At 38.5% G+C, this 21,352-nt stretch overlaps 1 protein-coding gene across 5 annotated transcripts in view; it reads right to left on the bottom strand.

The window, feature by feature from the left end:
* The window catches only part of GPD2 (glycerol-3-phosphate dehydrogenase 2), a 96,444-nt gene that overhangs the window by 48,214 nt on the left and 26,878 nt on the right, over positions 1 to 21,352 (bottom strand). For all 5 annotated transcript variants that reach the window (XM_026058272.1, XM_026058271.1, XM_026058273.1 and 2 more), the window contains 4 exons: positions 20,485 to 20,582; positions 19,172 to 19,335; positions 3,658 to 3,822; positions 2,750 to 2,894 (listed from right to left, as the gene is read on the bottom strand). In XM_026058272.1, the coding sequence (XP_025914057.1) occupies positions 2,750 to 2,894; positions 3,658 to 3,822; positions 19,172 to 19,335; positions 20,485 to 20,582 (572 nt within the window). The remainder of the gene's footprint in view (positions 1 to 2,749; positions 2,895 to 3,657; positions 3,823 to 19,171; positions 19,336 to 20,484; positions 20,583 to 21,352) is intronic.

Genomic DNA, 21,352 nt, shown 5'->3' with positions numbered 1-21,352 from the left:
TGGAGAATATAGGTAGAATATATGACAAATGAGGAAAGAAACTTGAAAACAGAATATGTTTTATGGTCTCATATATATATATATATATATATATATATAAACTGTGTGGCTTCAAAACTAAATAAAATGATTTAACTGGAGAACAGATCAGAACTGTCAAGCTTGAAGTCAGTAAGTGGTAGACTTTAGAATATGACATTTTACAGACAGCAGAAGAGAGACATGGAAGACTTCCAGTTGAAGTATTTGACCAAAGCACCACAAATGCAATTAAATAGAAAATAGGTGACTTTCAAGACAGTAGAACTAAGGTTTACCACACAAGTTCAACTTTAAAAGTGTTATTAATTTGAAATGCACAGTGGATAGTAAAATTCCAGAAAGACTGAAAACATCTGAAGTCTGTCAGAAGAGTTTAAGAAGTATTGCATACATACACACATTTCAGGCAGCAAGTGCACAAAGGTAGCTGAAATCCCCCTGTCTTTCTCATTTTGGCAGGAAAAATTATGAAGTGCATATAGTATGATATACTTAAGTGATAAGGAGTGAAAGAGACTTACTGCAGCTACTGGAATAGATGTGCATATACTAAAAATAGAATTACTGAGAAGAGTAATACTGGAACTATTAATGAAGAACATAAAAAGGTAGAAATCCTGTGAGAAATAAATGCATTGTTAACATTATTTTACAAATTCTTAACTATATTTATATCTAAAAATATCTACCTGTTTGTTATAAAACTTTCATTGTGCGAGCTTAGGCCAAGATTCTACAAAACAGGTATCACCGAGGCAAGCGGATGCAAGGAAATGACAATCTTACTCATTCAGGAGTATTCACTTGGCACCAGGAGCAGACACTTGATACAACTGAGATTAAATACCATGAGTATTTTTTATTTAGCAGACAGTTCCTTAGTTTAGCTATCCTACTTAAAGGAAATTCAGTGCGGTTTTATCTGATCAGCAGTACTGTGGAGGCAGCATGTGGGTAGATACTATTTTACAAGAAAAGTAATGCCCACATGCTGACATACACTGGGGAACAAGGAGAACAAGAATTCTCCAGATTTCCAATTAAAATTATTAGGTTATTACACAGTACATAAATTAGAGCTATCATGCATATCAAGCCATCTTCTCTCTGAATCTACATAGCAATTCAAAGTTTAGAAACTTCTACTTCATACGTTTACATGTTCTTTTGGCATAGGGCCACATGGACTTCTTGCACAGTACAGGACAAAACCAGGATTACAACCCATTTCTCTTGATTGCTACTGCTTCAGGACAACTATCAGGTCATTTTGCTATTTTTCAGGTGGAAAATGCACAGGAAAGAACAGAATGCAAGAGCGATTTTACACTAGGCCAAAAAAAGGCCTCAATTTTACAGTCCATGGGTCATGTCCTATTGGGATAACCCAGGCAAAAACAACATGTGCACTGGAAGTCTGAATTTATATTCACATAATAGTGCAATGGTCATATGGAAGGCATTATTATAAGTGCACAATATCAACAGAATTGGGGTAAGTCTATAAATCGTGAATTTCCATTAGAATGCTAATGACTTCAGAAACCACAGGTAATATTTGAGCTTCAACTGAAAAGTCTTATTTGGTAGAAAGGGATTTGGTTTAGCAGCAGCAAGCGAGAAAAAGGCAACAGGAATCTGCATAGGGCATGTTTGCAGAATGCCGCAGAAACGTGTTCTTTAATGGGGTCAGCAGAGGGAGATGCGTCCTTTCTACCGAAAGCAAGCATGGGTGCGAGGGCTCATGTCCACAACCGTGTCAGGATTTAAGACTGAGGTCCCAGAATTGTTAGAACTTTTTTATTCCCCTACAGGCAGTCGAATACAGCTTCTTCACAAAATTCCACAAAGAGAAGATACCAAATTTGATATTGGTATCTTCAAAGAAGAAAAAACACCACACTTACCTGGAGACTACAACAGAATTCATCAAAAATTTGATGTGAACAGAAGCATTACTGACTTCTACTGATCTGATCTCATTTGCAGAGAAATTGGTCTAGATTACAAGAGATTACTTCCTACTACAATATCAGAAAGCTCCTTACCTTTTTGTCCCTATTCTTTATATTTCCCCATAATTGTTTCCTTCATACAAAACAGTATTCCTCCCAACCTCTCAGTGTTAGATGTTTCATGCTGCTTTCCTTCCATGTTAGGATTTAGCTAAATCATGTTCTTTTGAATTATTTTCTATATTGTGTACATGCAGTATTCATATTTACTATGACTGGACCCATAATAGAGCATCATATTAGTGGCAAAACAATGGCAGATAGTCATTGCATGGAGTTTGATATTTAAGACAAGAAAAATTTTTATATGAAGGTGGCAACCTCTCTAGAAGGTTTTATACGGTGCTTGTGTTCTAAGGGGGCTCTAACAAGCAGTCAGTACACTCAGCTGTAAAACTCACTATTCTAACAGGAGTCCTTCACAAATCAGAAGCAGATATTCTGCCTAAACCCTCTTCTACTTCAGCAAGAGTTTTGCCTTGGTGAGCTTAAAGTAAGAACTACAAGACTTGGGCTGTTTCTGAATACATAAAATTGTTATTCTAATGGGCACAGTGCCAGAATCCTTTCTTTAAAGAGCAAAGCATGGATTCAAGACTACCGTAAAAACTGCAAATCCGTCTCCGCAGCCTTATTTATTACAGACACCAGCAGAGATTGTTACAAATGGTTTAGGCTTTGAATATCGTTACCTGTAATAACCAGGCATGACAATATGCACGCCTGCACTTGGCTGACAGATGTTTGGTACTTCCTGATCATCCATTTTGCGCACAGAGTCTGTGAAAGGTCCTGTAGCATTGATAACACATTTGGCTTTGACATCAAATTCCTGCCCTGTGAAAGAAAACAGTATCAATCACATACACCATTTGTTTTCCTGCTCGCTGACACTCGGGATTATTAATCTATCTATGATTTTAACCTACTGTAAGGTATACTGCATTTGTCTGAACAGAACAGCTGGAATTATTTCTTAAAAATTAACAAAGTTTCCATTTAACACCAGATTTGAAAGAAAATTCTTTGCAGTAAAATTCCATTTCATCTGCAAAGGGAGGGCACTAGACTGGGGAGAATAAGAGTTTTTTTAGCTGGTATCTGCCTCTCAAACAAGAGACATTTCAGTCTCAACTCTTGAACTTGGTAAATGGTATTATTACTGTACAGCACATAGCATTTTACAATGTCATCTTTGCTTGACAGAAGGGTTTGGATGTAAAGCTTAGTCTACCCTGCCAAAGCACTAGGATTTGAGTGAAAACCTGACAGAAGTTAAAGATGATTGACATTAATGATATGCCACTGCACTCTGGAAAGATGTCTTCCCTGTCAGTTAATTGGTATTTACAAACATCTGTGTTTCCCGTGCCTCCTTCATTTTATTATTTCTATGTTTCTTTAATGAAAACAGCATGCTCCCCTAAAAAGCTGTGCTTTTCCGTTCGACTAGAACACGATAACGCTGCTGCAGAAAATTTTCAGTTATATCTGCATGCTTCGAAGCACGGAGCCGGGGGATAAAGCCGGGCGATGCACGCCGGCCGGGCGATGCACGCCGGGCGTCCCCGGCCCTCGGGGCAGCGCGCGAGCCACGCACCTGTTAAGACGTCCCGGCAGCGCGCCCCGCACACGCGCGCCTTGCCGCTCCGCGGGTCCGTGCTCTTGAGCAAGCGCAGCACTTCAGTGTAATTGGCGGTGGCAGCGCCGTACCTGGCAGCGGTGAGGGCGATGGCGAGGTTCATGCGCGCGTCGTTGTGCTGTCCTGCAGCGGGCACAGAAGCGGAGGAAGGACACGAGTCACCCCCAGCCACCGGCTTGCGCTATGGAAGCGTGTCAGAACCGATCTGTCACATCTGTCCCTGTCACATTGAATGTGCACGATGGCTGGTCAGGTCTAACAAGAATTATTTAAAGATGCACTGTCTCGTCTGCAGCAGAGCATTAAACTGCTATTTTAGCGGCAGAAAAACACAACTGCCTGCGCTTACCCATATGGGTATTTGCAGCAGCAGAGACTACAGAACATCTCGTGTGTTATGAAATTAAGAATCAGTATTAATTCACCTTCAATTTAGGAACAGACAGACCTTTTTTTCCCTCCCCTTTTTCGTATAGTCATGCTGCAATTCTCTTACAGTATCCGAGTATTCGACAGTCCCACTACTATTAACAGTCCCCATTAGCAACTGTTCTACACAACACTACAAAGTCCAAGCATTTCTTGGACTTTGTAGTGTTGTGTAGAACAGTCTTTCACTGAGGAAGCACAGGAATGAGATTCTTGTGCTAAACTATCAGTTTTCTATAACTGATTTTTTACATGCATTTTCACTTCACAACATACAACATAAAACCATCAAAAAAGAGAAATAAGCAGACAAGAATTAATGAAGGATTCTTAACATATATCATTAAAGATTTATTACCGAAATTCCCTTGTTAAAGAAAACCAAGAGAGAGGCAGAGGGACCATGAGGGGAAGATGATTAATTACTTTAAAATACTGGCTTCATCTGAGACTTTTCCTATTTATTATTGCCACCGCAGTTAAAATCCTGGATGCTGGCTAGAAAGAATTACTCTACATTGAAATGGCCAGGTTCTGTGTGTCCTGAATAATTAATTTACAGAAGGGCTAAACTTCCTGAGCTATGCTTCACTTTCCCACGTGTTAGGGTTGGTTCTATCAAAGATAATACTGATAAGGTGATGAATTTGTAATAGATATTGTTGTTGATTTATGTTGCCAGCATTCCAAACATTTAGTATAAATGGTTTATGTAAAATTCGGTCCTTCTGATTCTGTCTGTGCAATCTTGAACCACCGTGCAAATAATCTGTTACTAGCTAAAAGGGCAAAGTTATAAAGATGGGATCAATGGCCTTGCGGGCTCCGCTTCCCCTCCCCAAGCCCCTCATTCTAACACAGCTGAGACGATACAGTGCAATCAGTCTTCAACTCCAAAAAAAAGTTATGCTAAGCCTACAAAAACAGTAACATGATAAAGCACCGATGAAGAAACAAACAGTAACTCCAGTTCAACTAACCAAACAATGCCCAGAATAAACTGCAGAAAAGAACAGCAAAACAACTGAGCAAGATGTCAAGAAGAGCTGCAGATGCTCCATCATGGAAGATGCATAAGACTAAACCACCATCTGTCAGAAGTGGCAGGCAAATCATTAAATAAATGCATCAACATTTATGCTGCAGTAGTGTCGAGGAACGGATAAAATGACCTTATGAGGTCTACCTCAAACCTTAACATTTTAACGAAGGGTTGAGAGCATGTACAGCATCTCCTGTGCAAAGAGTGCACTAGCTAGAGGAAAGATACAGGGGTGGAGGAGGAACAAACAGCTATGAGCAGCATTACAGCAGCTGCTTCAAATTGCAGCAGAATACAGCATATAAATTAAAATAATTCAGAAAGTAATCCTCTAGTTCAAAGGCATTCAAAAGTGGGATGTTCTGGAGAGATCCCTCTTTACTCTGCTTCTTTAGCTGGGAGACCCAGAAGCCTGACTTATAGCATGCTGTAAATCCTGGCTTTACAGCATAAGAAATCCAGCACAACAGAAACACTGCCCTAACACAGCTGCCGTCTATTTATGAATGAAACCCTGAATTACCTGTTTCTGTGCAGTAAAATTTATTCATTTATTGTAGAAGGTCTTAGGGTCAAGAAGGTTTCCCCAGCTACTTTTTGATCCTCCGTCAATTTACTCTCGCTATCAATGCAGAAGGTGGTACCTGATACAAACCGATTTCCTAAGGCTGATCCAGAATGTGGATTCACCACAACTGATGTGGAAGCAGCACAACTTACAGCTACAGGCAATGTTAATTTTGGTCTGTGGAAAGTCTTTTTGTTTAAATTTTGCAAGCTTGCCTCTTCTCAGTGTTGTGACTTATTTGTCTAGGCCAAAAGTAATCCAGAGAAGCTGATCTGCAGAATAAGTAATGCAGGAGCAGGCATAATTTCTAAAAAGAACAAACATACAAGTAACAACTGCTTATTAGGCCTAAAATCCAAGAGCTGCTCAACATTTTGTTGAGACTCCTAATTCCCGTAATGTCAGAGCAAGCTAAGGATATGCTCAACACATTTCAGGATTTGGGCCACTGTGTTCAAAATAACATTTTCATGATTTCTCTGAAACTCCCACCATTTTCGCACATCATTATTCTGATGTGCAAGCCCCCTTGCTATTACTCAGCTATCCAGAAGGAATTCTGAATGCCTAGGTATTATATTTGCAGGAAGAAGACTGGGAAATAACCAGTTCCTGATTAACTACATATCCAGGAAAAAAAAGAAAAAAAAATCCACTGGCTTCAGACTGATACAATCTGTGTAATCTGAAGTGGGGAGTCCCGGAGTCTTTCCTAGGAGAAGCAGCAGAACTTTGTAGAGATCTAGATTTGAGACATATGAAGAGAGTCACCTCTTAGTTCAGAGTTTTATCACCTGTGGGGAATGATACCTCAGTTTGCTAACATAGGGTAACAGTACAAGAATTTTCTTATATTCATGAACAGCCTTTCCCCCCCACTTTTTCTTTAAAACCTCCATTCCTCCACCTTGCAAGCAGATTCCACCCTCCCAACACAGCTATATTAAACCTCTGCACTTTATATGCAGTTATCTGTTCCTTGATGCCCAAAGTGGTTGTCACGTATGCTTCCTCCAGGCAAGCCACCTATTAGAAAGGTACTGTAGACACCAGCTCTCACTATAGTGCAGTTCACAGATCAAAGAATAATTTCCACCGCTTAACATAAAATCAGTTATTTATATGAGTGTTAGTCAAGAAGATAATCAAGAGTGATTATTTCAGAAAGATCAGTATGTGTTCTGGTACTTAGATGATCCTTATCACCCTAAAGAATGAAAGAATGAAGGAAAACTAAGATTTTGCATCTCAGCCTTTTCATGTTTTCAGGTAAACACCATTCTCCTCTTGTAAGTTTGAGATCCTCCAATCCCAAGATAACCTCAAGCTTAGTTTTCCTCAGAGCAGGCACATAAAGCTTTCTTGACACTAGTACTACTACTGTAGTCAGAATACCCCCAGAAAATATCAGGCATAGTTGTGCGATAAGCGGCAAGGTAGCCAAAAGCTTATAGAGCAGGTTCTAGATTATCTACTTAAGATAGTTTTGCATCCATCGGCTTTCACATCAGTCACTTCAAAGCACTGATGTGCTTTAAAGCCAAACAAAACAAACAAGCAGCTTCCCTGCTACCAGGGGTAACTCTTCTAGTACACCCTCCGTTTGTTCTAGAAGTTGCAATAAAAAAATTAAAAAAAAAAAAGAAACTTTAAAAATAACTGCCTATAAAAAAAAATAAATGACTATGCCAAAGTAATTGGGCTTTTTTACACAAGTGAGCTGCTGCAGATATAACTAACCTGTGGGCAATACAGTGGATTTATAACTGCAATATTCACCAACAACAGATGTTCACCAACACCTTGCCCTGGAGAGGTCATTGCTGCTTTGCTCCTGGTGCTTGAGGGCTATAGTTTGGAAAGCACTTGGGTGCGAGGGTGCATGTGTCTTCAGATGGATGCACCTCGCAGGTGACCTGAAAGGCAAGCTTTTGTTCCAGAGACGCCGAGGTATGGCCAAGAGTCAACTGACAACCATATGAGTTTTCTTTGCAGCTCCTGTGACACTGTTTGAAAATAAGAGGATGCCTAAATCCTTTAAGCTACTTATGGTAAGAAAAACTGAAAAAAGTGCTCCATCTCATTATTTACTGTTGTCACCTGCTCATTGCATAGTAACAATGATGCAACCACTTCATTTTCATTAAGGGTAGTTGACTTCGCTGTCAATGAAACACTGGCCTAACTGCTTTCATTAAAGTGACACTGAATCCTCTTGGGGAAAGAAAACACTTTATTCTTAAGAGGCATGCTGGTGAAGACATTTAGTGCATGAAGACATTTTGTCTAAGTGTGTTCTAAATCATTTTAAGACCAACAGTGATGCCATTTGGTTTATAATTTCTTCTCTTTTTTTTTGTAATTTAGGAAAATTCTATTTTCATTCCTTCGTAACAAATGTTGTATTTCTTCAAAGATCAACACACAATGCTTCCGCTGGCACTAAAAGAATCCTCCCACAGAGCGCACATAGTGTACATTCAATTTTATTTTTATCTATGCTGAAACACAGCCAGTAGTGGTAACAAAGCCCACAGACTGTAGAAATTTGTTTGTGACTGATTTAGTAGAGTTGTTTGAAAACCACAGGGTTAATTGGAATAATGCACTCTGCTGGTTCTAGTATATTCTGTACAGTGCCACTTTTTTGACATCTCTTACTTTTATCCAATTCCTGCCTAAAAGTGTGGAAAGAAATTATTCTATTAATAGTGGTCTACAACATTAAGGAAAATACGAACCAATGTAAGCAGATAATTGTTTGAAACCCCAAGAATCTTTGTCAGTAGTGCCTGCCAAAGTGAAATATCACAACAGTTTCTATCATTGTATGTACAAATGTCAGTTTTTATAAACATTTTTATCTGTGTTTTTACATAGCTACATGCAACATGCAAGTTATAATTTAACAAACTGGGCCTGCAGATGTTTCCTGTCTCCACCATTACCTACCTGTACATAAAGCTGCTCCTAGGATTCTGGTACTATGTCTGATTGCAGATAAATGCATCTTGTCAGTCATATGTTGTCTTTGACACAACAGGTCCTTAACATTTAAGGACGACCAGAATATCCTAGCCCGGATCTTCTGTGATCAAGAAGGCTAGTCCAGTGGTTGTGGCCACTGTACCACTGACGAGGAAGACGACTGCTTCCACCGACGACGCCGTAGTAAGGCCCCATACAACCAGAGTGCTTTTGAGCTGCGCGTGCCTATGCAAGATAGACAGTTTGCACAGATAGCTACTCCTCCTCTGCTAGATCCAAACTTGCTAATAGCTTTTTTCCTCTGCAACTGTCTATTCAGTTAGAGATAAACAGCGCACAGTAGCCTGTGACTGCATTTAAGAAACAGGAAGGGGTTTTTTTAGTCCTAAAGAGTAACATTTTGTTTACGCTTATGCTAACTTCTTTTTATGCTAAAAAGTAAAATTTTGTTATTGCGCATCCCACTGTGCTGGGAACACAATCATGTAAACACACACACAAATTGGCTGCCCCAAATAAGCTTTGCAAAACTACACAGTATTACAGCTGTGCTGCTGGAATACAAGCCAGACCTTTTGCTTTAAAGAACAGGCTGGTCACGGCAAGAGACATGAAAGCCTTCTCACCTTTCCTCAATTTACAGGCTTTTCTGGCTAGGCTTATCTCGTTACTGCTGAGGACTTCATGTGCAATGGAGAATTAGAAATGCAGGAAGCTATATGACAGTCTTAACGAACTTTCTCAAGAGGGCATCCCTCTCCACAAAGGAGCCTACCAGGCTTCTTCTGAATGGAAGCAGGCATTAAAAGAAATATCTGAATGAGAGAAATGGGCCCACAATACATTCACAATTCTGCCTCTCCACATAATACAGCCATACAAATGGGCAGGGTTTTTTGTTTTCTTTTCATGGGATAATAGCGAGCTCAATGCTTGCAAATTAATCTCCTGCTTGTCTGTTACTCCATGACTGCTATCAGTGAACTCCACTTATTTAGCTAAAATATTTAACTGCATCTCACAAAGCAATTCCCTTGAATTTGGAACATACCCAAAAACCTATCACGCAGTATCAAGATAGGCACATGACTGGATCATCACAATATTGAGACACCCATTGTCCCCAAAAGCTCCAATGTACTGGAAGTTTTTTTAAAAAGTATATTTCTATTCTGACAAACTATATTCTTCCAGCAGCACTGCACTAGATAATTGCATTCACACAGCAAGGAAAAGCAGTGCAAGAAATCAGATAACACATTGGAGGTGCAAGAAAATTTTCTTGTTGAATATATATACACACCTTACCAAATTAAAGCTCATGATCTATAATTAGTACAGAAATATAACCTAGAAGTTATCAGGGCTGTCCACACCCTCTAATTTTTTAATAAAAAGTGCTTAATCACAAACAGTTTTATCATGAATATTAAAACAGGAACTCAACATCTGCTGTAGATACTGAAATCTGTTGTATTCAAATTCAGTGATTATGAATCAGCTGGGGCAAGCAAAAATTTTTCCAGACTTCTTAGAGAAAGAAGTCAGTAGATTCTTCTCCCAAACACAAGTAGAATAAATTCAGAGGTTAACATCAAATTTGAGTCATGAGTCACAAGTCACAATAAAATTAAAAAAAAAGTCCCTCAGACCTGAAACCATTTCTTAGCTCTGTGAATCACGTGACATTGAAGTCAGGTTAAAAATTCACTGAAAACCAGCAGACTTTCTAGGATACATTGCATGCATATTGCTTGTTCTTGGACTGTTTTAGAGGGAAGATCATTCTGAGTCAGTTAAATCAGTTCTATTACACCCACATACAATAATGTAGCAAATCACACCAGACTATTAATACTTCTTACACAAATCATGTATAGTTTGAGTTCTGCTTTCCACTTGGTTATCTATGCTGCTGAGATATATCTCAAGTGGGAGGAATAATACACATCTAAACATGCACTTTGCACTGGGGAAGAAGAATAAAATAAAGAATAAAAAAACCCTGGTCAAATCTTAAAGCATTAAAATAAAAATGTATTTATTTTTAGTCCTCACTCCACAGGAGCAATGGAAATGAGAGCCTAGAGTCTGGCCTATTCACAGGTAAATTTATTCCAACAATCAAACTTCAGATTTGACACATCGAGTTTTTAAAATAATCTAGTAGCAGTCATATTTTAAAATAAGCTCCTGCTTCTTCCATTTAGCACAAACTTAGACCACACAAAGAAAACAAACAAACAAACAAACAAACAACTCCAAAACCCCACACACCTTCCACATTAACTCCTATGAGTGATGGAGGTGAAGAGGTATCGGCATCTGCCTTTTAGGTTCCACTTCTCAAATGTCTGGAAAAACTAATGTCCACTTACCAATAAAAACTACGTTAATCAAACCTTAACACACAGTAATGAAGTAAGTAAGTAATGAAGAAAACTGTAATCAGATAAATTGCACATAAGGATAAAAAAGGATAAAAAACCCAAACAGAATCATGATAAAGATTCAGAAATGAAAGTACAATACATTCCAACTTAGAGTTGCAGAGTTATAGATAAATGAATGCAACCAGAAACAAGGAGGCCCACAAAAGCTTGGTTTTTTGTTGTTTAAAAATCACAATAGCTTAAGAATGTTCATCACTAATCAAGTCTACTGCCACGTTACAGTGTGGAAGCTAAAACTCGTACTGAAGCTAAGATATCAGCATTAAAAAAAAAGAAAAAAGAAAAAAGGCCACAATATCCAGGCATACCAAATGAGAAAGTTTGGAATTCTCGTTCTGCGCTACTGCTCTATAATTACGTTGTTTCCCCACTTCTTTTGCATCAGCCTTCAGCTCGTCACTACAACCATATTGCAACGTCAGCGCAGGTAAGAGCACGGCGTTAAAACGAAACCAAACGTTGTCACTGTCAGTTTACGGAAGCCGCGCTGAGCTGTCGCAGCGAGGAAGCGTCACCGCCATCCCGCCGCGGCCGTCCCGTGGCGCCGGGCGGGAGCACGGCAGCGTCGGGGCACCTCGCCACGTACCGGCCTGCCACGAGCCCCGGCCGGCGTTTGCAAGGTCCGAGCGAGCGCCCCAGGCTCGGGGCAAACTTCCCCGTGTGCTGAGCGCGCTATCCCGAATCCCAACCAACTGGGGATCGGTCGATTCAGGAGCTGTTTGCACTTCGCACGCCGCGAACGGGCCGGATTTCTGCCGCGGGACCCCGTGCGAGGCGGCGCGGGCTCTGGGAGGGCCCACTACCTGTTCCCACAGGCGCAACGCAAACATTTAAACGCCTTGAAGATATCATACAAAAACGCAGCTCGGTGGAAACCACGTTATCGATTTTCCCTCAACGTGCGTATTTTCATATCCACGACATGGAACAATGTGCATATGAACTAACGATCCGCTATTACGGTCACATAAAACGCACACGTATAAATTACAACAAAGTTACATGCTTCAACGGAGTCTTTCCTCTCAAAGCCATGACACGCTGGGGAATACTGAGATGTTTGTGGCACAATGTGCAAATTGTGTCATTTTGCTCAAGAATAATCTTAAATCTTTTTGGTAACGCGATCTGAAGAATTATTCACCATTCACTTAAGGGACAAAAAAAAAAAAAGGAAAAGAAAAAAAATCCTTTGCTTATACGAGCATAAAAAAAAAGGCACAGAATTCACTAGAATATTCATCATCTCCAACCTTAAACCCACAGCGTACAAACAGATGAATCCAGCAAGTCAGAGAGCAAAGCCAATTTAATCTGTGGCTCCCCTGAGGTAAATGTAGTTCACAGTCCTGCCCCCACCCCAACCTCAGCCATAATCCCCGGCTCCTGGAGGTAAGAAAGCACTGAAGTGAGGAAAATTCTGCAGCAGGATATAATGATCCAAAATGACAGGGACAATAATGACAATGAATTTCATGTCTCCCAGTCATAAGCCGGGGATGCTTGACTGGGCTGACTTACACAATTAAATTGTTACAGGTACAGCAGGAGATGCAGTTATCATCTGCATGCTTTTGGGAGCGACGCCGCCAGCGAAAAGAAGGGGGAAAAAAGGGGAAAAAAAAAAAAAAGTGCTCGGGAACGCACCGTCTCTCCTTTGTTACGGGCAAACCGTCACTCCTGTAGGTGCGCCTCTGTAGTGGTACCCTTTGACAGGGCGAAAACTGGGTTAAAGATGCAAGTCATTTTAAGCTATTGATTTTATCCCTTTTGAAACTGATAAAAAAGCTCTTTGATGAATAAAGCGCTATATGATACAAATGACTTTGCACTGAAAAGCTTTACAAGTAAACAGAGACCCAACAGATTTTATCAGGGAATTCAGAAGCACCTTTTATAACAGATTATGCTTTTCCTGTCTTCCCCACTAGTATTTATACTAACCTCCGAAAAGAAAAATATTATTTCCACAGGTTCACTCAAAGCAAGACTGGCATTTCATTTTACATGTATTCCACTAGAGGCAGCCAATAATACCTTTATAAGCCTTCTTCTAGCAGGCTACTGATTTTCTTCGCGACTTTACACACAACTCTATTATATGTAACATGGGAAAAATGTATTTGAAAGCACTGGATATGGAGGATATACATAGTCTTTTCCATTCCATACCTACAGTCAGTGTGCCTGCAAGGCTTCTCTAATCCATCTAGTTTCAATTTTGAAATATCAAGAAATATGGTTAGCAATGTATTCCACCTATAGAAAAATCTTTTCAGTGACAAACTGTCAAAGAGTTTTTATATCCAGGGAAGAAAAAACTCATACAGTTGTCTGCATCTATAATAGGGTAATACCCCTATTACAGCTCCCAACATTCTCAAAATATTAATTTGTCAAATATGAATTATAAAGCTATAATATTTCATAATTCAGGACACACTCAAATTCTAGGAAAAATAGCTACAAGAGCCTAAATAAAAAAAAGCATTTATTCCATTTTTGACAGCTTAATGAATGCTTTACTCTTTTTACATTGATTTTTTTTGTGTGTGTCTCTGTGTGTATGTGCATGTGCGCCTGGGAAGGATTTCTCATGGGGTTTGCTGTAAACAAGGAAAGCTAAATCCTCTGAAAGGTTCTCTTTTCCACCTTTAAATAAGCTCCATATTAAAATATTTCAGGACAGAATACATATAAGAATACTGAGAATGCAAAGTTATAAAAAGTACAATTACTTATATCCCAGCAAGCATACTGGAAATTTGTGGAACAAGATGTTAACCAATCAAACATGATTTGCCAAAACAGTGACTTGCACCACAGTCACAAAAGTAGTGTATGCTCATTTATGTTTTCATAAAATAAACAGCAAATTCAATAAACAGCAGGATCAACAAAACCCTAAAATTTTGAATTCATGACTGACTCAAGAACACAGATTTTCCTTATACACCCAAGACTCATCTTTCAAGGCAAAATGTGTAAAGAAAGAAGTCTACAAGAACCCAAAGATACAAAATAATGCATCTTAAAAAGAATTCTGCCATTTACAATTAGCAAGCATTTCTAAACACTTTTAACTGTAATATTCTGGTCAGTTGGATTTTTGCTTTAGTGTTTTTCCTAGTTCTTAACATAATGAGTTATGTACAATTTATATGGAGATTAATTCTTCATTTAAAATGCTTTAAAATAATTCTGTGCATGACTGTGAGATCCTAGCGTTAGCTTCTCCGTAGTGCCTCTTTTCCAATTTTCCTTGAGCTACATAAATGGAACTGACAGATCGCTGCTCAGATAGCAGCCACATTCTTCCCCCCAAATGTTGCCTTTTTGCTATTCAGGAGTATCCTAATACCAACAAATGCTAAATGAAGTCTGACATGTACCCCTAAGAAACAAACTTGTAAGTTGTGGCTTCAAAGGAAACCTTGAATAAATAGGACACATTGTGTACACCCAGGCTAACATCCAACATATGCTTTAGTTTCCTGATGCTGAGACAGAGCAAGAATAGCCTCTGGTGAAGTCTGTGATTTGCTGTTGCTGGTACTTCCAACATTTATAATGTACCATCTTTTTTTTTTTTTGCCTGTGTAAACAATTTTTAAAACGTAATTAAGACAACCAGAGCAACATTTCAGAATAGAACATATTCATGAATAATGGATTATTTGACAAACCACTAGTTTGATCAACAATCACAAAATAAAACAAGAAAGAGCATTTCTGATCTTTCCTTTGCAAAAGAATATTTCCACCTATAAGTAAACAACTGGACAGGTGGTTTTATCAAATAAGAAAGTAACCTACATAATCAGTATATTAAATTCTTCCCTTTAGTGGCAATAATAAACATGCCAAACAGTGAGATGCTGCTAATAGCAACTATTAAGTACTGCACATACAAAGAAAGTATGACAGAGACGGGAATAGAGAAAGGAAAGGAAAAAGATAAAACTACATTTAATTACGTATGTAGAACCAGTTAAGACGCTCAATTTTTAAAAAGCCAATTTATTTATTATTTAGGGAAGATAGGGAAGGACAGAAGGAAGATATATGACATTTTAAGATTTAAATGTTGTTTTGCCGTTACTTAATGCTCTCCTCTTTCGCTTTAGTTCTGGTGAAAGAACTAAAAGGGGTGTTGATCAATCTTAACTTCCCTTTCCCACTTTCCAAGTTCAACTCCATTTCCCTTTTGTCCTCCATTCCTCCAGATTTAGGGTAAAGTATATGGCTAAGAATACAAGTATAATGATTTACAAGATCTAAAGTGTGCTTGCTGACACATTATGACTTTAAAAACCAGTCTACTGTGGACAGAACAGAAGAATTGATTAAGATAAACCAATTAGTGTGTTACAATGCAGTGTGCCCCATCTATGCCACGGACAACAGGTTGAGCCACCAAGAAATGTTATGGTGCCCGTTACTACAGGCAGAACGTCATGCTGGAATGTGGTGTGTCAGGCACTGATCTAACATTTTAGTCAGAAAAATTTTACTTTGGTCTAGATTTAACCTCAAAGCACTCAAATATATATTATGAGCTCACAAATTTGATACCTCAGTCCTTCAGGAAAAACTTTATTCTTCCAATGTTAATAGGCAATTGAGGGTTTGGGGGGGGGGGGCTGGATTTTTTTCTTTGTTTGTTTTTTGGCAGTTTGAGGGGTTTGTTTTTTTAAACTGCAAAACCACATTTCTTTAAATTGCATAAAAGTGTGGATAACTTAACTCTAGTGATCCAGAGTCCTTTAAGGAAAGCAAAGCAAGACCAGATATATTAGCCTAAACAAGCAGGTTCACTAACAGCAAAACTTAAAATCTGTTTTTGAGATCTCTTGCCAAATTAGAGTCTCAAAAGCCTAACTAGAGGTGGGTTTGCATTGCAGCTGTTCCACTGAAAGGACATTATTAGAGTCTCTACCAGCTACCTGTTTTTAACGAAACTTAAAGGAATAAAGAGAGTGATTATACAACCCTCAGTCTTCATTAAACTGCCCTTCACTATTTTGCACATTTCAGATGTCTTTTTATTAATTTTATCCTCTTGCATTTATAATATGTAAACTGTGGGTTTGTTTCCTGTTGCTCGGGAAGGAAAAAAAACCAGAGATACCTGTCATTCACAGAATTTTGCATTGTATCACTGCACAGATGTTTTCCACTAAAAGACTACACTTTTATCTTGGTGCTGAATCTTTAGATTTATTGCAACATGGCTTAAAAGCATTTTTGGTCCAAGGAACTTACAGACTAACTTTATCTTCTAAACGCATATCTTTAGAATGTTGGAATAGTAAATAGCTGTGATGTATCTAAATCGTCTATTTAATCAGAACAAAACTTCAACAGATTATACTTCTCAAAAGAGCATTCTATTTATAATTACAGTTAACCACCTGGTTCTTCTTATTTACTCCTGGAATGCCTTGAAGCTGTCTAAGGGAAGGAATGGCTTATGACAATGAAAAAAAAAAAAAAAAGCTGAATTGCTTTTAGGTATGCAGTTTGCAGCAGCTCTTGTTACAACATACAAAGTTTTCACTTCAGTTTGGCACAGTCTCAAAGTACCACAATCCCATATCAAATTTTGCTTCTAAACAGCCTCCTATTTCATTAAAAACAAGACAATAGAGAAGATGTGCTCACCAGAGATCAGTAAAAGTTAAGTCCTTCCTTTAAATTTCACACTATTTCCATATAAGAACCTACACGTACATGTGCGTGTGTGTGTATATATGTATACACACACACACACACACACACACAAATTTTATGTTGGGCTTCATTCCAGGCAACTTGCCATTATCGATGTGTTGTACTTTCACCAGATGCCTCATAAGTACTATCTGAGCCCAGCGTGTTTCAAGAGTCCCTCTCTACTTCTTTCCTGTACAAAAGCACCTATTGATAAGCTGATGAATAGTGTAAATGTAGTTCTAAAAAGGGAAAAGAACTACCTTTATAATCAATTTTGTGTGAAGACCTTTCTGGCTGCCAAAGGTCAAAAATGTAAAAGCTAACTAGAACTGTGCACTCCTGAAGTAAATCAGTATTTAAGCTATTTATTCTTTGGAGCGCTCCTCCGAGCCTGCAAGGAATCTATGGCTTTTTTGCCCTACTGTCCCCCACACATTTGATATTTTGAAATTACCAAGCTGGCCCCATTGTCAGGAAAGTTTTACCAAAAAACTTTCTCTCTGGGAAGTGAAACGGAAGAGGACTGGAGATGGGGGGAAACAATCCAATTAAACACACTGTGAAACAGCATACAAGTCTGAATTTTATCTGTTGGATATGCAGACATAATCAATTGCACCAAGAAAACAGTTATGACAGCATACACCGGTGCTCCAACCAGAGCAGTGAGCTTTCCAGCATTTAAAATTTGTACAAAATTCAGTATTGTTAAATACACTTTTTTTAAATGGAAACTCTGTTCAGTTTATAGAAAATTAAGTATACAATTAATTCTGACAGTTTAGGGATGCAACTCATGATTTTGGAAGGTATTGAGATATAGCAGTTTGGATAAAATTCAAGATATCTGTGCATCAGACACTAACATTTTGGATTAGCAAAATGTCCAGGTAGTCATTTGTCAAGGAAGCCAACTAATCATTGTCCAATTTTGTCTTCAAACTGCCTTGTCTATCTGTAGAATTTGAAGGAACAAAATTAGGTTTAAGGAATTCTCTGCCTGGAAGATCCACTGTGGCACCTGTTGCTATGCAGCTATGCCAGGGACTTACCACTAGACTTACTTTATGGATTCAAACAGAACAGAAAACTTATCAGCTCTTGTATCACAAGCAAGAGTGACACTCCCAAACACACATACATGAGCACTTCCGAACATGGAAATTGCTGTTCTGGACAATTGTAGTGACTTAAGTTCTATTACAAGTCATCATTCTTTTTCAAGCAAACATCAAAAAACTTTCAGAAAGTATCTCTGCTTTCTCCCTCTAACATGGGCACTGATTTTGTGCAACTGTTACACACATAAATATACCTAAAACTGAATCCCATGCAATAGATTAAATGTGTAACAACTTTGAGCTGGAGACATTTTTCCCCTCAGGAATTTAGAACCCTTTAAATATAAAGGTTGTAGCAGATATTGCTATGAGTGCTTTCTGTTATTTGATTATAATTACAATGAAAGCTCTCTCTTCAGAGTGACCAATCCTACTGGGAGTAGAGGGAGATACACAAAAAAGGGGTGCGCGGGGAAATCATTCCAGGTCTGACCCAACCCAGTGTAAAAATCAGTTATCACAGCTGGAAGCCAAGTCATCTGGACAGGTTTGAAACTCTTTTCAGAGTAAGAGTGCTACAGCAAACCATTTAACATTACCAGTATGATCATACTCTCTTCACATACAACACCTTGGAGAAAGTGTTCAGTCTGAGAAGTGTTCAATCCAATCACTTGCAAGAAGTGTGCTATAAAGTATGCTTTACAGTAAGGGCACTGGCTTTATTAAAAAAAGGTAAGTTAAGTCTGAAGTAAACACAAGATTCAGAAACCTAACAACATTTTGTTATTAACTGATTAGGAATCATTTGTATTATCCTCACGGTAGAAACCGAATATTTAACTTCTATAAACAGAACAAACTGAAGCATCAAGTACCACATGTGTGTAGTATTTGCACAGAAAGAGCTGCTCTAGGCTCAGAAACACTTAATATAAACTGGAAAGTTGTGGACAGTCATCAGAACATTAGACTGCTTTCACATATCACTATACTTACTAGCCAAGAAAACGGTATGTTCTTTTCTGCATTCAGTAAGTTACCTTAGCGAGCAGAATAAGCATTAATTTGGCAGATATAAATGAAGATGCAAGTTGAATCCTTCAGGCTGTTTTTCTCCCTTTTTAGATTCCATGAGCATAATCTATAGTTACACACTTGTGTTTTTCTTGAAATACAGCACAATATAATAATGAAGCACTGAAATGGAACATACCATCATAGTAGACAATAGCGCCAACAAGTTTGTCTTTGCGTAGCATTGGAAAGTACTCCAAGGCTCTTGACTTGCTAAGGACATAACTGCTTTTCAGACACTGATTTCCTGCCACAAGGTCATAGAGTTTTATTCCTGCCCAGTAGTATGGCAACTGCCACCATCTGCCAGAAAAAGAAAAGAAAAGGCTAGCAAGGTGGAATGAATAAAAAAAATTAAAAAAAAAAACAACCCCCCCCCCACACATGCACACATACACACCACATAACACATTATATATTACAAGATTAAGTGTTAATTAACACAGCAGGTTGTATTACATTAGTTTTACTTTTGTACTATCATGCATTATATTGTGATACCATGAATGTATAAATATGCATAATGTCATGTACTGTTGTCTACTGTTTTCAGTGGGTCTACTCACAGCAATAAGTACAGCAGATTCAAGGCTTTAGTTATCCTAGAATTAGGATCAGAAACTGGGGTTTTGTACTTCAGTGCAATACAAAGAATTAAAGCTATTTTCTGAAGGAAGAACCACCAGACTGTAAGGGCTAGAGCTAAAAAGGTTCCTCAAATGCATGTCTTGACCGTCTCCTGCACAAACAGGATCAAATAAACATGGTCCACTGCTGACCTACATGACCAGCTATTCAAGCTCCCTCTATTACGGCAGCAGTAAGGCCATACACTAATGACATTCAACAAAAGCCCACTGCTGTAAGTGGCCTGTTCTAGTAAATAACCATCCTTACAGATCTAAAATCTAACCCAAATCACTCCATTTGAAGAAATTATTTCTTCTCCCTTTCTCTTAAGGGATGCAAGATAATTGTCCTCTCAGTAGAAAAACAGCATGTACTGGGGAAGGCAAATGCACTGAATTACTGCACAGTGACTCAGGAGACGCTGCTGGCTGCAAGGACTAAAAGGGTACGTTGTGAAGAGCACTGTGATAGCATGTGCTCAAGACTAGAAGGATGTACAAGAAAAAACAGGGAATAATATTCTCGGGAATGAAAATTCATGCCAGCTCAACACCTGCTCCCCTCCCCATCCATCATAATGGCAGAACTCCACCAACAGAAGCTGAAGTCCAGGAAGAGCTACTGGACAGCGGTGCTAGTAGGTTGGTGCCATAAGAGAACTTCACGTTTCTGCAATACGGCAACAAATTCTCACCTCCTGGAGGACAAAGCTTGTGACAGGTTTAAAAACATGCTCGGAAAGAGACATCTAGAAACTCCTCCAGGGAAATAGCTTGCTTGTCAAAAGCAATGCTAATGGAGAGGTATTATAGCAGAGCTTACTTGTAAACAGGCAGCATGATAGGCAAAGGAGCTGATAAATGAGGAGCAATTTCAAGCAAATTCGCACGCTCGTGAAGTGCTTCTTTCACCATCTTGTACTGAAAAATAAGAGTGTACATATGAATTCCAAGTTATTCAGTTTTGTCACAATGTGCAACATTTAACGAAAAAAATCTGCTCAAGACAAATATCTTACATAATTTTTACTATTCTTTAGACAACACAATGAGTTTTGCTCAAAAATTCAAAAGTTACCAAGAAAATCTCTAAAGTAAATTAGCTTCTCTAGTCATTTTGGTGTCATGCCAGGTCAGTAAAATTATTTTTTCATTTGAACATGAAGCCCAATACATGGTGTTACTCTTCATTATGGACATAAGGCTCATAAAAAGTTTAGAATTCATCCCAAGATACTGCTTCTCTTCTAATTCTCACAATTAGGTTCCCTACTAACGTTGAGCTGCAAAAACAGAAGCAATAATACAAAGTTGTTTAAGAAAAAAAATGGATGCTGATCTCTATAGCTGAATAATTGTATTTTTGATTTTTTTCCCTGAGAAATCACTATTTCCTTTACCGTATTATCAGCATTAATGTTTTAAATTAGAGATGTCTCAATGAGGAAGCAAGCTGATTTCTCAAAACAGAGTATCATGCTTCTACCAGACCAAAGCAACACTAACAAAAATACATGAAAACATTAATATATAATTATTCATTTACTATATTTGCTTTCTGCATTTGAAATAAACAACACAGGCACTACCTCCCCCAGGCTTCTGTCAAATAACTGGTAAGAAGTTCTTTTTATTCTGAAGTCACCCCTATTTCTGCCCTCCCTCCCAACAACATTCACTGTCCACATGGT

This window comes from Apteryx rowi, unplaced genomic scaffold (genome assembly GCF_003343035.1).
Source record: "Apteryx rowi isolate R43461 unplaced genomic scaffold, aptRow1 scaffold_145, whole genome shotgun sequence".
Classification (NCBI taxonomy): domain Eukaryota; kingdom Metazoa; phylum Chordata; class Aves; order Apterygiformes; family Apterygidae; genus Apteryx; species Apteryx rowi.
Note: the sequence above shows the minus strand (reverse complement) of the source record. Positions and strands in the feature narration are given on the sequence as shown.